The sequence below is a fragment of the Pholcus phalangioides genome, unplaced genomic scaffold (genome assembly GCF_987345545.1).
Source record: "Pholcus phalangioides strain wild (caught in Gottingen) unplaced genomic scaffold, Ppha-v1.0 ptg000013l_1, whole genome shotgun sequence".
Classification (NCBI taxonomy): Eukaryota; Metazoa; Arthropoda; class Arachnida; order Araneae; family Pholcidae; genus Pholcus; species Pholcus phalangioides.
The window spans coordinates 23,649,143-23,667,558 of record NW_028301606.1 but is presented as its reverse complement, the minus strand read 5'-3'; the positions used below and the strand labels follow the sequence as shown (position 1 = coordinate 23,667,558).

At 37.0% G+C, this 18,416-nt stretch overlaps 1 protein-coding gene and 1 long non-coding RNA gene across 2 annotated transcripts; one reads left to right on the top strand and one right to left on the bottom strand.

Annotated features, from left to right (window-relative positions):
* The first annotated feature begins 1,314 nt into the window (after nucleotides 1-1,314).
* LOC149078815 (uncharacterized) lies at nucleotides 1,315-6,136 on the top strand. The gene is made up of 4 exons (XR_016193859.1): nucleotides 1,315-1,507; nucleotides 1,720-1,791; nucleotides 3,931-4,011; nucleotides 5,972-6,136. It is a non-coding gene; the product is annotated as an uncharacterized LOC149078815 (long non-coding RNA).
* Nucleotides 6,137-6,809: 673 nt separating this feature from the next.
* LOC149078814 (neutral phospholipase A2 agkistrodotoxin-like) lies at nucleotides 6,810-16,576 on the bottom strand. The gene is made up of 4 exons (XM_089240940.1): nucleotides 16,214-16,576; nucleotides 9,834-10,014; nucleotides 9,574-9,716; nucleotides 6,810-7,287 (listed from the first exon to the last, which is right to left on the bottom strand). The coding sequence occupies exons 1-4, from the start codon at nucleotides 16,308-16,310 to the stop codon at nucleotides 7,133-7,135; spliced, it is 576 nt and encodes a 191-aa protein (XP_089097066.1). The 5' UTR covers nucleotides 16,311-16,576; the 3' UTR covers nucleotides 6,810-7,132.
* Between the last annotated feature and the right edge of the window lie 1,840 nt (nucleotides 16,577-18,416).

Below are 18,416 nucleotides of genomic sequence, written 5' to 3'. Positions count from 1 at the left end.
GCCATTTTTAACCCCCCCCCCCACTTGTCAGCAAAATTTCGTCATCAGCTCTGCCCCTCTGAATCCTAACGTATATTGGTGGGAACAGAGACGTACACGATGGGGGGGGGGGGATAGGGGGACTCATGCCCCTTTCCCTGACGATCAAAAATTTATTTTTTAATGCAAAAATTTTTTTTAATTGAAATTTTGGAAGAAAATACCTTTATATGTTATTGTAATAAGTTTCTGTTAATTTCAATGTTATTTGAAGGATATGAACCCACCCTCTAAGCCACATAATGATAAATCGCATAAACACCCCTGGCCCGCGGACCAAATATGGCCCTGGGAGTTATCTGATGCGGCCTGTCCTCCTCAAACCTAATTTTGTAAAAATGAACTAAGCGGCACATTTACAGATCGCTTAAGTGTCCCGTGGTACAATTCCATAGCATTTAAGAGGTCCGTGGCACATTTTCAGATCACTTAAATGACCCGGGACACAGTTCCAGAACACTTAAGCGATCCGTGACACATTTAGAGATCCCTTGAGTGACATGTGACGTAGTTTTAGAGCACTTCTCAGATTATTTAAGTGATCCGCGGCATATAATTACGAATCACTTGAGGATACGTGGCGCAGTTCCAGAGCATTAAGCGTCCCGGACACATTTCCAGATCACTCGGATCCGCGAAACATTTAGAGATCACTAAAGTGACTCTGTAGGGCACTTATCAATAGGGGGGGGGGAATGTTACTTCAAATGCTAACAAACTATCCGAAGGTTTTTCTCGTTTTTGGCGCATCGAGTAAGATGCCATTAAGAATATTTCATATTTTCATAAAGGGTGGTTGATGACGTAAGCATTATCCAAACCCCCTTCTTCCCTGTCATCAAAAGTCAGCAAATCGGGGAAACCCCCCCCCCCCCACCATCGATGCTGACGTAATACTTGAATGGCCCCTTACTCAACATTCCAATGAAAATGCTTATTTTATCGAGTACGTTAAGGGCGGTATTCACCGACATGGTTTAAGCTATAGTCACCATTTTTTTTAGATCGACACGGATTGGTTACATTCAGAGTTTTAACCAATCTACGTTGATCTCTTATCCAAAAATAGTAACTACAGGTTTAAACCATGTCTGTGAATACGGCCCTAAGAGAGTTCAAATTGTTCAATCGGTAATTTAACATGAATTGTCATCAATGATGGCCAATTTTTCTTTTCGAATATGGTCACAACTGAGAACAATGTTGTGCAAGTAGCAAGTCAAAAAGATGTAATCAAGAAAAAGAAGAAGCACCAGTGTTGAGATGCTAGCTGATACAAAGGCGTTCTCATCCGAGTAGGTGGAAGGGTCAGAGCAATAAAAGTCACCATAACAAACTTTTTGGTAGTCCATGGTGTTTATATATATTTTCCATAGAAAAACCCCTAAATAGTTGGTAACTGAGCATAGCCGTATTTGCATTTACGCTTGCCGATAATCTAACTTAATCAGCGCCATGTCGGGAAGAGGTGAGAGTTGGATTGTCGTGCATGTACAATTCTTTAAACATCATTGTATTTAAAAACAAATTCTTCAAATATGGCACAGTCGTGAAAAACATTTTATCTCAGAAAGATCGATTGTATTCTAATAGCTAATCGAGTAATTATCGATTTCGTTGTCAATGTTATTATTATTTTCCTATTTGTTTTATAATTTTTTGCGTTATGTCCATTTCTAGTGGCTGGATTGTTCAGGAAGCTGTACCACGAACGTCCACATTACGTAGCTGGATTGGGAATTTTTATTTTAGGTAATATAATTATAATTGAAATGCTTTTAATCTTAAGTGAAGATAAAATGTTGTTTTATGAGCTTCTGTGAGTGTGTGTGCTCATATACTGAAATCGGGAGGATGGCTTGAGCAGTGGTTCTTGACCAGGGATCTGGAGAGGTTTCAGTGGGTCTGTGAGCTTGGAAGAGAAAATAATTAACATATTATCTTTGCATCATTACGTTCTGATTATTATTTTCTGAAAGGGTCTGTGGTCTTTGTTGTAGGGGAGTTCCTCGCCTTCACTGAGATACCGCTTGGCTTTAATTTACCTGGCTCCCGGGACTCGGGTTATTGCCAGAATCTGGGTCCTTTTTAAGTGAAAATTGGTCCCTCTTGACAAAAAAAAGTTGGGTTCCCCCACCTCCATCATTTGTAGGTATCACTATGAATCAAACAAATAATTGTTGATTTCTAAGAGCAAGTTTGATCCAAAGATTCGCGCACAAAAAATGTTTAATTACCAGTATAACTAGGGTTATTTACATTCGTTAATAAATAGTCTGCTGGTACAGAAAAGTTGCAAAGTGAAACTCATAAACACTGAAGAATTAACAAATTTAAAACAAATATAATTAAGTTAGGCACGTTTCTTAATAAATCAGTCTACAGAGATGCCGCTGTGCTCTAATTTACCTGGGTCCCGGAACCCAGGTTATTGACTGAATCTGTGTTCTTTGTGAATGAAAGTGGGTTCCTCTAAAAAAAAAAAATTAAAGTATGTCCCACCCCACCATCATTCACTGGTATAATTTTGCTGTGAATCAAATAATTCATTTCTAAAAACGTTCAATTCAACGGTCATTTAGAAAAAGATTAATTTACCAGCTTATTAACCAGATTCTTTTACTTTAATTGTCTACTTCTAGAAAACGTGTTGCATGGGGTGCGTGATTATTTGACGCGCTATAGCTGGTCAGCGGCATCTCCGGATCTACAAATTCTCTTCTGATTAATTTCCCATTTTAGGGAACCTTGACTCTTTTAATAATATCACGTGATTCAGTTGAAGCGAGTGATTCTAATGATTATCTTTTGATTAATGTAAGTCCTTTGCCAAGGGATTTCCGGCAGCAGTGATTTTCTTTCACTTCCCTGATAAGCCATAACTCTGGTCTACTGCCGGACATGAAATGCCACATATTTCATGCCTGAATATGAGAGCACTGAATTAGATATCCCCTCACTGAGCGAAGGATTAGGTATTCTTTCACTGAGCAAGGGATCATATGAGCACTATTTTGCAACGTGAATGCTTATATGTTGCGGTCTAAGTCTGGTGTCTTTGTGAAGTAGCTGCGAGTTTTGCACATTGTCCAGTTCAAACATTGACCACTTCACGAAGAGGCCAATGGAAATTGACCACTTCAAGACATTAGACTTCTGGCATGTACAGTGACATGACATGGAAGCAAAATTAACACAAATACTTTAAGTAAATAATAATACCTTCTACTACTTGGATGTGATATGCAGTGGAACTTGATTAATAAGAACTTTTACAACCTCCCCTTGAGTTTCGTATCTAATTTAATGTTGAAATTTCTTGTTTAATTTGAAGTTTTTCAAATATTTTGGATAAATGCAACCAATAAGTGTATTGGTAACATTCAAGGAAATGTAACCAATAAGCTTATTGATTGTTTTTTTTCAAGTTTTGTAAAAGATCTTTTATCAAACTTTTATAGTGTAATCCCGGTCTTACAACTGAGAGAAACCTATAAGTGAGAGATCACTAAATTAGAACCAAAAGATGATTATAATACAGATAAAACAGGAATTATTTACAATTCATGTGGCTCACCTGACAGAGCACAACATGAAACTTCATTTCTGATAAGCCAGTTATAATGACAATTTTCCATGTGATTTTGTATCCATTGTTATGATGTATTTTTGCTGTATAATTTTCGTTAAACACATCTTATTAAAGACATAACGAATATCTTCGCTGCTTTTGTCAACTTTGTTATAAGCCAGTTTGACTATATATATGCTAAAATTTTCATCTTGTAATCCTTTCGTTTTTTTACATGTGTTACTAACACATCACAATCTAAATTCAATGTTCTATCGTATTTTCAATTAATGTTTCATAATTTTTTGTTTGTCTTGTAGGTAATATTTTCTTTGGCATCCAGCTTCGCCGTGTCCTCAAATATGATGTGAGCAGATTACCACATAAAATAAGATACACTGGTAAGTTGGAATCGTTGGGCAGGTAACAGTTCAAAAGAAAATTACTCTGAAAATCTAAAATATGCTGTACACTAGTAAATTGATTGTGTTTTGGGAAAAATGTTTATATTTTCCTCTTGGACATGAGCTGTTATCAAAGACCAGTTCTGTTCCAAATTTCGTTGTAGCAGCCTTGAGAGAATGGCAATCCCTCATTATATGTGTCGGGAGACAAAGAAAAACCATTATGTTCAGAAATTGTAATATGTTTTTTCGTAGGTTATGTTCAGAAAATATAACCTATCACCTTATCTGGGTTTTAATAATAAATTTTCACAATTAAAACAACGTTTAAAGATAAATATTCAAAGGAAATTAATGGCCAGACAAGTGTAGGCACCCTATTATCAAAGGTTAGCAAGGTTAAGGTTAAGATGACAAATGACAATCTCAAACTTCTACAACAATGAAACGTCTGTTGCTTTTCTCATATTACGTCACACTTTGCCAAGCCTTTATTATCTAATTAAATAGTTTGGATTTGGCCGTCTTTACTTGGTAGCTGGTGCAGAAATTTCCTGTAGAATAAAGTCAACCATGGCGATGGAATTGCTGGAATTTATTTTGTCCCATTTCACTAACTAGTATGTCCTCAAAAATGTTGATATAAACGCCTTAGTAGAAATCCAGTAGATATTTAGACACAAATATAGTCTGTTTCCTAAATTTAGGCACAGTAAGAAAATAAAAATAGCAACAAACAGAAAACTAGATGATGCACCAAAAAAAAAATTCTAGAGATTCATTTGCGCATGCACACACAAGGCTATATAATATATATAGTATCAAATTCAGATTTACCATCACCTATTCATCCCCCCCCCCCAATTATTTCTCTAAATGTTAGTAGATTATGTCCACAAGTTTTCCCTAAAAATTTTCAAACTCCTATAAAAGACAAAAAGGTTTCTCCCTTGAAGTAAAATGCTCTATAGACCATTCCAGACTTTTGTAATCATTTGTCCCTTGCAAACTTACGTGGCAAGTATAATATTTTGTTTTTAAAGGTTGGTTTTTGGCATTGGCAGGGTGTTCGAACCATTTTCTCCAAAACAATGTAGTGGACACCTTTGCTTTGAGGACGAATTGTTGACACATAATTTATTGATCATAGCCATTTTTTTTCTGATGCTGAGTCATTTTCTGACCAAATTTCATTCTTTCAGTCCTCTTCATTGTAGTCATAATTATTGTACATGGCCTTCCACATTATGATTTTAGCTTAGAATCTATATTACTGACTAGCACAGTAAATACTTTATTTGGACCATTATAGAGCATTCAAAATTTCATTAATACCTCTTGCCTTTCATTTTCATCTTCCACTATTTACAAACCCATCTCAATTTTTTGATGGCTTCGACATTTTGATTTAGTGATGAAATCAGTAACTCTGTTTTTATGTCACACATCTGACATGCAATCTTGATTGTCCAATCCAATCACACACAGTTATTAGTTTGCACAAAATTATATTTGTGCCTAAACCTTTGAAACACTTGTTTTTCGTACTTTGGAACATGCTGTATATATATATATTTATTTATTTATTTACATTTTCAAAATGTTATACTACGTATATGTAGCCTCATGCGTGTGTAAATAAAGCTCAGGAGATTTTTTTTGCTGCATCATCTAGTTTTCTGTTTGTTGCAATTTACTTACTGTGACAACTTTTGAAACAGGCTATATATAGTACATGCAGTGCTTTCCGACATACATAAATTTATTGGAAATTCCCAGAGAAATATTTATAAGTGTGTATGTGCACCATTTATTTGGAGTGTAGGAGACTTGAAAGAATATTATGATAACATCAGTTCAAGAGTTTGCTAAAGTAGAGATTGAGAGATACACGCTGAAATAGATTCATATTTAATTTTCTTTCTTGTCTGTTTATTCACATTTTGTTTTCTTGTAGTTGTCAGAGAAGAGGATTTTGATCCAAACATGCAAGTTTATCCTGCTGATTACAGATTGCCCTTTTTTTAACCTTGCCGGATTAAAAAATGGAGGCTCAACCTCCCCTCTTAGTTTGTAATTATGTAATTAGCTTGGTAGTTAATAAAAAAACCTTTTAATCAAATTCTCTATCTTTCTAGTGCCTCTAAAATTTTATTTAAAAATATATTGTGTTAACCCTTTTGCATCTGCATTCTACCGCCTTTCCCATTTCACCGGACATTGGTAAGAAAAAGAATTTTTACAGAATGTACAAGAAAATTTATTTCATGCTTGGTGATAAGGGACACTTATCATTCGGAGATAGTTATGGATGCAAATGGGTTGATTTCCAGACATTAACTTTTTTTTTCCTAAAAAGTTTTTTCAAACCTACGGTAGACTCTCAGTAATCCTTCCGTATGTTAGTCCTGCACGTCCAGTAATTCAGCATTTTTTAAGCAGGTTTTCTTTAGCATAGAAGAAAAAAAAATTGTCACTGCATATCTATGTGCAAAAGTTTATATTGTTTAAATGGGCTTTTTCAACTACCCTCCAGTAATATGACAATTCTGGTAATCTGGCCCAATTCCTGATCCTGATATGTTCTGGATTAGTGAGACTACTGTGTTTACAATTGAAATGTATCTTTCAATGAGTTGTATTCAGTTGCTAACAATTGTTTGATCTATATTTAATTATACGAAAATGTCGGCTCAATAAGTGTCAAGACACTGGTAATGATAGAAATAATGCTAGTCTTAAGGCACCATTTCTAAAATCTTGTGCAACAATGATGACAAGGTGACATTTTTTTTGTCCGTATCTCACTTTATTCTTGTGCATTTCAGCTGCAATAATCTTATATATTTATACAGATTTTTTAATAATATGTTTACATATACACATAATTTGGTTAAATAAAGGTGTGTGTAGCAATAAATATATATATATATAATATATGATGCAAGCAACATCGATTTAGATTTTGCAATTAATATAGAAAGCTCCAGGTATCTCACATTTACTTTTAATGGACAATGAATGGAGTATATAATGAAGTCATATCTCTCGATGGGTTTGTTTTCCTTTTTTTTTTTTTTTGTAATGCATCATATGATTGCATACAGTATTGGTGTTCTTATCTTCCATTTGTGAAAACCATATCCAGAAGTTTATTGAAACTCAGACTGTGTAAGTTCTCGTCTCTATATGAATCCATGTTTTCTTGGAAGCAGTTAACAATATGTGTATCGCAATGGCAGGTTTGTTTCTTGCACAAATCCGCATTTTTTCCTGAAAGAAAGAATAATTTCTTGAAAAAGGAACTCATTTAGTATACCATTTCCTATTTATTGACACAAAAATATGAAAAACTCTGTTTTTATTATACAGTTGTATGGTATGCTGAGATCTAATTTTTTTTTATTTTTGCTTTTCACAACATTTGAAACCTTTTTAACTCTTTGCCAATAGTTTTCCGAGTTATCCTTTAAAAAAACATAATTAAATAATTGATTTTTTAATAAGTTCAATCATAAGCATTGAAAAACGTAAAGGAAAGAGAAATAAAGCTTGCTCCGCATTAATTTTTTCAACACCAATAGGAAGACAAGCATAATAAAATATATGTGTTCACAAAAATAAAAATATTTTTCTAAGGCCGGGATATTACACTATAAAAGTTTGATAAAATCCCTTTTATAAAACTTAAAAATTCTAGCCAATAAAGCTCATAGGTTACATTCGAGCAAATGCAACCCATAATCTTACTGGTTGAATTTTTCAAATTTTATAAAATAACTTTTAGAAAACTTTTGTAGTGTAATCTCGGCCTAAGAGAAGAAAAGTCATTGAGATTGGAAGATATGAATGAAATGCTCTTATGGATTAGCATGAAGATGAAATCATCAATGATAAAGCTAATGAAGTAGAACGAAATTTAAAAAAAAATTCTCTTATACTGTATTTGATTTTTTTTAAACCGAATATCGCGTTGTTTTCCTGTCCGGTTTTTTTTATCTTTTTTCACTCAAATTTTTCAAACTATTGAATAATTTCTGGCACGTACTGTATTTCAGCATCTCCCCGTCGTGTCGTCGTGGTTCATGGGCCGACAGGGACCGTGAGCCTCATGGCAATGAGATCTCAATACAATTTTCGAGAGTAAGTATGCAAATTGGAAGGCAGGTATTTTTTATTCTGGCAGGGCCGGATCTTGAATCCCGCAAATTATGCGGCCGCTGAAATTGCCAACTGAAAGGGGTCGATTTTTTAGGGATGCCAAGTGAAGGGGGCGATTTTGTATGGCTCCAACTGAAGAGGTGGGACTATTTTTTATCACGAAAATATTATACGCTTACACTTGAAAAATGTCCAGAACCGGCCCTGTATTCAGGTGGGGCCTTAGAAAAACTGCTTTGCCTGAGAGCCTATGATGCTGTTAACACAACCCCGCTTTCTTCGTCGTTTCTTCTTCTGCATCTAGTTTTGCTACTGCTTAGGAATGTACTTTTTTTTCCTGCATAGAGGAATTCTTAGAAAAGTAGTCATTAAAAGGCCTCCCACAATTCGTGTCAAAGATGTTTTGGTCAACCAATAAATACATTATTTTTACATGATGTTTCAATAACGTACGCGGGTTTTTCTCCAAGGGGGATTTGGGTGTCTAACTGCATAAAGACACTATAATCTCGGCTCTTGCGTACACTTATGTGATGTTTAAATTATTGATTCTCTGCACAAAGCACCGCTTGATTTTGCGGCTAATCAAGCCCAGCCTGTACGGTATATTTTTTTAACCATTTGTGATCCACAGACTCTTTGTGCTAATAAGACGAAAGACCCGTGACACCCTTTAATGTCCCCTTTACCGAATGAGGAGTCATTCAAGTATTACGTCAGCATCGGGGGGGAGGGGGTTTCGGATTTGCTGACTTTTGATGGCGAGGGGGGTTTGAAGGTTGCTTACGTCATCAACCACCCCTTTTTGAAGATATGAAATATTCTAAGCTGCTGACAGGGAGGGGGGGGGGGGGTCAGTGTTTTGCTGACAAGGGGGGGGGGTCAAAAATGGCTACAAATCTTCTTACGTAATACTTGAATGGCCCCTAATATTCTGGTCGTAAGAACGAAACAATAAATTGTTTCCTCGTCCGACCTCACGTAACCCCGATTACAGGGGCGTAGCCAGAAATTTCGTTTGGGGGGGACCAAAGTGATAGAACAGTAGATTTGGCCACCTTTTTCCCTTTTTTGATCATTTTCTCACATTTCGGGGGGGGGGGGGACGACGACCAGATCCCAAGTCTCCCCTCCCCCGCTACGCCCTTGCTCGATTAAGAACCACTGCTGTATAAAATGTTTTATTTTGGTGCTCCTGGGCTGTGATAGTTGCTCTTGAGCATCTCTTATGATTTTTTTTTTCATGATATACACTTTCCTGAGTATAAGTGTAAGAGAATTTAACATTTTTCTTAGGAACCCGGTTCTAAAAGTCAATAGATCTTTCGATTTTTGATTATATGGGATATTGTTAGTGTACAGTGGTTATAGGACGGGGGAAGTGAAATTCAATTTTACCGCATTCAGCCAATTTCTTGCCTCCACCTCCTTCTTGGACGTGCCATTCGTAGCTAGTGCTGTACAAAATTCCGTTCTCCCCGTTTGGACATACTTTGTGAGCGACCAGCTTGTTGTAGCAGAAATCGTGAATTGCACAGCATCTATATTCATGGAGAGTGGAAAACGTATATGCGCTATTAGTTTTGTTTCGCGGCATATTCGCATGTAATTCATATTCACGGAACATACTAATACTTATGATTCATTTCGTGGCTTACGTATCGATAGGGTCAACTGGCTGTCCTCCTCCGCCCGGTCCGCACCAGTTCCCATAACCTACAAAGTCCATGCCGCTTCTACCGATGACATCCTTCACCATATCGTTCAGTTGCATGATGCTCCGTTTGTCCCTCGTCCGGGATTCTCTTGGGACCCGATTCCCCTTCTTTGCATAGCGTACTGGAAAAGAAAAGGAGAAAATAAATTGAGGTCAAATAAAATGCACGACTGACACACACGATGTCCCAAATGGATGATGCTATAAATTAAATAATGAGACTCATTTCAGCACTTTTTTTTTTCCAAATAATACAGAAGACTCGCTGATCCGACACATCAGACCAGGATGCGCCGGACAACGAAGATAACTGGAAGTTAATTTAAAAAAAGTTTATTTAAATAGCATATTCTCTAATTTCACCTGTAGACCTATTGTTTCTCTAAGCACAGAATTTCGATATCCGTGTGGAATGAAAATATATGCTATCTTATGCAATATGGCGGAATTTTTTTTCTGAAGATCAAAAACGCTGTATACCATACATGGAAGCATCCTCAGCAGCGTACGCTAATACGCATCAAAATTCAATTTTACTTCTCCAAATTTTGTTGAGGAGTGAAAACACCCCCTTCAAATTTTAGGTAATTTTATTTAATAAAGGCATTTTTCTCTGTTTTTCAGTTAAAAAAAATAGATTATAAACTTATAAAATCATTCCTTAAAATTTTAAAGAGGAGTGAAATTGATTCCTAGTCATTGTAAGTCCCCACCGTCGCCATAGTGGTGGTCGGCTGAAGTTGGTTTCCTGTGGTTCCCAACTTCGAGGCACAAATGCGAGCCGATCTCCCCAATAAAAAGTCTCGCCACAGAGAGCAACAGGCCTACAACGATTAATTATTCAATCATTACACTTCACTCATAGTTAGAAAAACTGGTGGCAGATGGCAGCACTACACATAACAAGCATTACACAGAAACAAACTTCACGTCAGGTTTCACTCCACGTACACACACATTCCCGCATGTACCAATTCGTTAGAGGTTCCGCAGAGGAATATGGACGAGGTACATGGGTGGTGTAGTAGTCATTCTAAGACTCTAAACGTCCACATTTTGTTATTTTATTCACCATAAAAAAAATGGTGCTTTTCTTGATCCCTTTTGTCCATACAAACGGGTGAAACTAAAAACTAGGCAGTACAGTATGTGTATTATATTGGGAAACATCATTAAACTGGAACCCCTCCTGCCACCTATCAAATAAAAATCGACTCTTATGATTCAAATTGATGACCGGATTTCGATTGATGTATCACAAGAAAAAAAAAGCTATAAGTATGATATTATTAAATACTTTATGTGCAATAATATTAATTATAATTTTGAGTTTGCCGCAAAATTTTAACAGTTGATATTTATTTGTAGTAATATAACGTTAGTAAAACTCGTAAATCAAGCTTCCTCAGATTCCAATCAAATGAGTGTGTAAATCAGTATCAAACTGTCTCCGGTTTATATGCTTTTTAATTACAATCACAGAAAGCCTTGCCAAGACATACTTTGTGAGTTATACTAACGTCATTTTACTAATTACAAACATCAACTGTTAAAATTTCACGGCAAACTCGGCATTTTAATTAATTATTTCCTATAATGTACTTACTAATATCCGCATTGGTTTTTTTTTTTCATATGGCACATTTATTGAAAATCGGTCATCAATTCGAATCATAACAGTTGTGATTTTTATTTGATAGGTGGCAGGAGAGGGGTGTCAGTTTAATGATGTCTTTCTCAATATAATATATTCTAAACTCTCTAAGTTATTTTCTAGAAGGCATATTTTGGCTATAATATTTTACTATTACTCGTTTGTTGGTTATGGACAAACGTGACTAAGAAAGGCACAATTTTTTTTATGGTGAATAAAATTACAAAATATGTGGACGTTTAGAGTCAGAATCACTGAGAATGCTTCCGTATTTCTAGAGTGTTTTTGCTGTGCTGAAAACAATTCCCTATAAGGTAGCATGATATTTTATCAATTTGCACAGGTATCGAAATTCTGTGAACAGAGAAACAGGTCAGTGCAGATGAAATAACGGACAATGTGCTCCCATCTGAAAAAAACAAAGATGGCACATTTCACATAGGAATTAAAGCCTCCCAATAAGATGACAGGGCTCCAATTTCGTGAGTCCAAACTATGAGTGGGCACGGCACGGAGACCCATGCCGCCCCCACCCACATCCTGCAGTAGGGCCACCAGGCTGAGATCTTTAGTCCCCCCCCCCTATTATCAATTTATAGTGTGAAAGAAAAATGATGAGAATCATCTAGGGCTCTCGAAGCCCTAGTGTGGGAAGAGGCATGCGGGGACCTCAGTTGAATAAGATCTGGCACAATGATTTTTGATAATAAATATGTTTTGAGAGCAGAGACGTACGCTGGGGACAGAGGGTCCGTGCCACCAAGCCGACAAAAAGTTTAATATTTCGGTAAAAAAATATCGAAAGAAAATATATTTTTCATGCTATTTTTAACCAATTTCTGTTAATTTTAATTTTTTTTTTTTTTTTTTTTGAATGGTGGTAGTTTAAAATTTTTCTCGGGAAGACAATTTTTTGTGCTCCCTGTAAAGACCGATTCTGCGTACTTCCCTAAGATGGGGTGAGACTAACCCTTTTCTCTTAATTTTGCCATGATGCTATTGTAGGGACACACTTTCAAAAATTTGTTTCAGCTCCGTAGAAAAGCCTCATTATTATCAAGGGTTCGGCGGAAAAGCCACATAACCATCAAGGGTTCCGCAAGAACCTCTACGTTGGAAGCTCCCTGTGGACTGCTGTATACTGTAGATCTCGTATGTTTTCGTAAATCTCATCCGATAAATTCGTCTAACCTTTTTCATAAACGGGTTCTGCGTATTTTTCGTAATTAATCGGTTTCAAAGGATTAAAACTCATAAAGAAATCAAACGTGGAATAATTTTTTTTTCACTTTCGCCTGTCATCACTCAATACGCGGAATTACGTAAATTTTAATTCAAGATCTACTAATGTGGATCTTATTACTAATCCCTCGAACGATATCAAGCTGTACGCCTTTGCTTAGAAACCATGGGTGGAGATACGACGGAGCGCCGACTGATCTATATGTTTATGTAATGCATACGTAAATATATATGTATATATAAATTGACATCATTGTCTCCCCCCCCCCCCCCGACAGCCTTTCAAGTCCTGAAATTGGTTTTCTGCGGTTCCCAACTTTGAGGTGCGAATGCGAGTCGATCTCCCCGTTAAAAGTCTCGTCACAGAGAGCAACAAGCCTACAACGGTATAATTATTCAATCATTACACTTTACACTTTCTCTCATAGTTAGAAAATTTGATGGCATATAGCAGCACTACACATATCAAGCATTACACAGAAACAAACTTCACGTTAATTTCACAACACGTACTCACGCATTCCAACATGTACCGATGTTTGAATGTACGTGTGTGTGTGTGTGTGTAAATCACAACACCTGTTTATCGCTCTCGGTGTGGAAGATGGATGGCAGTACCTCTGAACACATAACACTCACTGCACTTATAGTGAAACTTAGTTGAGTTCCGCAATGATTAATTTCTGCACAGAAACCTCTTAGTTGGTACAACGGTTGTCAACTGTTTCTACGCCGATGGACGAGATAGTAAAGCAAATATAAACTTGGATAAGAAAACCGATATGTCCAATCTTCTCTAGAATCCTTATAAGGCAGCATAGGCGTACGCAGAATTTTCTCGAGGGGGGTTTCAGATTTTTTTCCTTCTGGGGGGGGGGGTTTACTTGTTTTTCCTGCAAAATAACACCGTAATCTTGGCTGAAGGGGTGGGGTTAGAACCCCAAAACTCCCCCCTTTGCGTACGCCAATGTAAGGCAGTGCCGTCTTAACACATGGGTCTACTCGGGAACGCGTCGAGGAAGGAGCCGCATGACAATTATATCTGATTACAATTTCCGAGAGTAAGTACGCAAATTGATAGTCAGGTATTTTACCTCATCACAAGCAACTGAGATCTCAGTCCAACCTCGTTTGATTGAAACATAAAACTCATTTTCCAGTTGCAGAAAGTTGCCGAATGTTCCATTGTTCCATTTTTGAAAACAATGGAAAAGAAATGGTGTTCGATCTTATTTGCTTTTTCCTTCTCTCTTTTTGTCTATTTCAAGTTGGTAAAAAAATATAGAGAATAGGGAAGTATATATATATAATGTGTGTGTGTGTGTATAAGCAAAAAAAAACAAGATCAGTGTATATAATCTCTTTAACAGGGTTGCAATATCGCCAGCGCCGTCTTAAGGCATGGCCCGGGGGCCTCAGAAAAACGAGAAGTGAAATTTTTCGAGAATTTACGAGGTAAGGGCCTCAGAAAAATCTCTTGGCCCAGGGGCCTATGATGTTCTTGAAACGGCCCTGAATATCGCTCCAGTTTTATGTCTAAAAAAAAAAGGATAGAAAAGTTTTATCGTTACGACTGAAAATCGCCCACCTAGTAAGTGTTAACTCCTTTGCTTACAAACGATTGACAAAAAATTCGGATGCTCTCTATTTGACGAATCGGCGATAAATATGGTAACCTTGTCCCAACCTAACCGCACGTTAGGAAAGGGAGACGGAAAAAAAAGTAGAAGAGAAAAGGTAGGGAAAAAATCAAATAAAAAATGAGAAACAGTATAAGTTTTTAGGAATGTAGGTACACATACAAAATTAGATTTCTTTTCACCCTCACCCTACCTGTTCTCTTTCACTCCTATAAGAAAGATACATCATATTCGGGGAGGGGGAAATCACTATCAGGGTATAAAAAAAAACCAAAGGAAAAAAATTCTAAGATTGTGCAACAAAGCTTCGCGATGATGAAGAGAGAGAAAAGAAAACAAAGAGAACTTGTTTTAATTTATTCCACTGGCGTTAAGTGATCGTAAAGTGATTAGCCCACACAATAAAAAAAAAATTAAATGCGTAATTATCAAGTAAAAGTTTTAGTGGGTCATTTTTTTTCTAATTTCTAAAAACAAAAAAAAACCCTTTTTTTTTAAATTATTTGGCACACAAAGAATTAGCGTGGTACTTGAAAGTTTCGTATCAGCACTACACGCTCACAATAGATATAAAAAATATCAATTGTATAAAATATGTTGAATAATACATAATAATAAACATTTGTTTGTTTTACCACATAGAAAACCGTAAATTTCTTTTATAAATTCGTTAGGAGGAACATTTTATAAAAACAGTGTTTTACTGCATTGCGCAAAAGTGCGCCACAGTGAACACTTTTACAGGGGGCGAAACATCTAAGGGGGGTCATTCAAGTATTACGTCAGCATCGAGGGGGGGGAGGGGATTTCGGATTTTCTGACAAGGAGGGGGGGGGGGTTTGAAGGTTGCTTACGTCAGCAACCACCCCTTTTTGAAGCTATGAAATATTCTAAGCTGCTGGGGGGGGGGGTCAAAAATGGCTGAAAATCTTCTTACGTGATACTTGAATGGCTCCTAATTGAATTATATTAATTTACGTATATTTAAAAAAACCAATAGTCCCACACTTTTGCTGTCATATGGAAATCGTAAAGTAGTTATACAGCCTTTATACATCAAAATACCAACATCCAATAACGTATGTAAGGCCGGTATTACACTATAAATGTTTTCTAAAAGTCCTTTTATAAAACTTGAAAAATTCAACCAATAAGATTATCGGTTTCATTTGCTCGAATGTAACCTATGAGCTTCATTGAATAGATTTTTTAAGTTTTATAAAAGGGATTTTATCCAACTTTTATAGTGTAACGAGGGTTTAAAAGTTGGTGGTTCCCTAAAAAACCGTCAGTACTGAAATGTTTAAGCTAGGTACGGGGCCTTAGGAAAATCGTCTAACCCCGGGAGGTGGTCTGCTACAGGGTTCCTAACGACCTAGAAAGTCAACGGAAATGAAAAATATTTGTCAAAAATCAGAAAAATGTACAAATACAGTATTTGATTTTAAAAAAGAAGTCAGGAAAATAAATTCTGTAAAGGCGGGAAAAAACTGAAACGTGAAAACATTTGGGAAGTTAAGATTTTGAATTAGGTTTATATTTCTTTCTTCTGCCAAGGAAATAATGATCAAGCAGATATCGCTGAGAACCCGGCCTTAAGATTAACCAAACCGAAAGTTCAGAAGGTTCAGAACCTCATATCGAAACTACAGTTAGCTCATAAATAGTTTAATGTTCGCATTAATTTCGAATTTTTATCAATACAATAATGTAGCATCATGTAAACAGGAGGAGGGGGGGTGGGGGATAAAGAAATGGATTTGAATATCAAAAATGATGTCTCACTTTGAGAAATCGTAGAAGCATCATTTCCCGTAGGTATGGCGAGTGTCAAAAGCCACAAGCAGAGAAAGAAAAAGCACGAACAGAATAGTCTCTTCATTTTTTTTAAAAATTTATCTCGCTTGGAGATTTACTTTTCTTTTTTTTTTAATTTTATTGTATAGATAGATAGTGGTTATTGAACACTGCTTATAAAAAGATCTATATGAACAATTCTTAAATTTTTCACCGGGATTATTGATAAAGATAGATATATAGATAGATCCGTCTTTGTTATTGGAGGACTTGTGTGGGTGGCCTCTGGCACTGAGAATGTTTGTGAGTAGTATGTGAGAGTGTGTCTCTCTCTCTTGAGCAGCCCGTATCGATTCATTATTATTTTAGTTGCAAAATCGTGAGTGAGGGCGCTGTGTACGAAATCTCTTTCTCGCTGTTATTACTATTTTCTTTAAAATGTGTTATTCTCTCCTAGGTGTTGTTACTATAAATATTTTTCCCGGAATGTAAATTATTGGTGAAACACGCAACGGGAAATGTCAAATGTTACGTATTAATAGATTTTGGAGCTAGTTCCCTCCCCTCCCCCCTCCTTTTGTGGAATAATAGTTTCCGATTCGGATATTTTTAATATTTGATAAATGTTTTATGCGAGAGAAACATTTCCTTTTAAGCACAGTAAATGATGAATTGCGTAGTATTCGACCAGCCGTGAAAGAAAAATTATTCTTAACCAGTGCCATCTGAACGAGTTTGACGAGCCCGGAGCCCGATTACAAATAACGTTTCGGTAGAAGCAGGACCGTCTTGAAAGCATCAGGGGGCCCCTGGCAAAGTGATACTAAGATATCTGAGACCCCTACCTGGCTGGAAATGCCTGTCTACTAATTTACACGCTTACTCTCGAAAATTTTAATTAAATATCGTTATTGTGAGCCGCACTCGAGGTCCCCCCCCCCAGGCCGGGCCCGGATGGGCCCCGTGCATCGAAACCATGGAGGTATTATGTAGATAATACAGGGTGGGCAAAAAGTCAGTAGAAACTTTAAAAGTTCATAAAAACCGAAAACTAACCAAAATAAAAAACGGTTAGCAGGGTTAGCATCGCTAGGTCACGGGAATTTTTTTGACAGGGAAAAAAACTTAAAAAAACAGCCGCTAGGTGGCGCTGTCGCACACAAGTCAAAGAAAAGTATATCGATCCGGTCCATCTTAGTGACTCGCCTGCAATGTGTCATCCGACATCCCCTGTGGTAGTGGTGGTGATGTGGAACACATACTGCGGTAATAAACGATTTGGAGGCATTCTGTTCGTTTTCTTTGACTTGTGTACGTCAGAATCAATGAAATAAATGATTTCAGAACGATTGAAGATTCATAATTAAGAGAAAAAATAATTACGGATCAATGGAAATTCAGAATTAAAGACAGAAATGATTTCAGAATTGATGAATCCCAAAAATGAGCGAGTTCTAAAAATTTTTAGCACTGGGTGATGCTGAAAATACAATTCTCGGTGAGATCGGTCTGGGCGTAAATGAACTTAAACCACACATACTTAACTCATAGCCCGCCAGCCAAATGTGGCCCTCGAACTTAACTTTGGTAAAAATGGATTGAAGGATGCTAGTTCACACCAGTATTTATGTGCTGTTGATTATATAAGTACAGTGGGGCATATAAATTGTAATTTCGACTCTAGCAATCTTTGATGTTTCTATAACACGTTGTCCCAACAACATAAGTCCGCGGAACCCCCCCCCCCCCCACCAATAAAATTACCCCCCCCCCGGAGCCTGCTGTCAGGGCCGTCTTAAGATCCTCATAGACACCCGGGCCAAGTGATTTTTCTGAGGCCCTACCTACAGTGCCGTCTTAACGCATGTGCCCACCCGGGCACGGACCGGGGGCCTCAAGAGAAAAAGGGCCTCACAAAAATAAAATGTGGTTGAAATTTCCGAGAATTCGCCACGTAGGGCTTCAGAAAAATCATTTGGCCCGGGAGCCCATGATGCTCTTGACAGCCCTGCCTTACTTGGCAAATTCTCCAAAATTTCAACCGGTTCTCATTCTTGAGGCCGCACGGCTAGGCCCCATGCGTTAAGACGGCATTGCCTGCTATATGGGTTACAAAGGGTATTGTTGCGAAAACTGCACCACCATCTAACATAGGTAGGTTCCACCAGTAAAAAAATAATAATAGCTACGT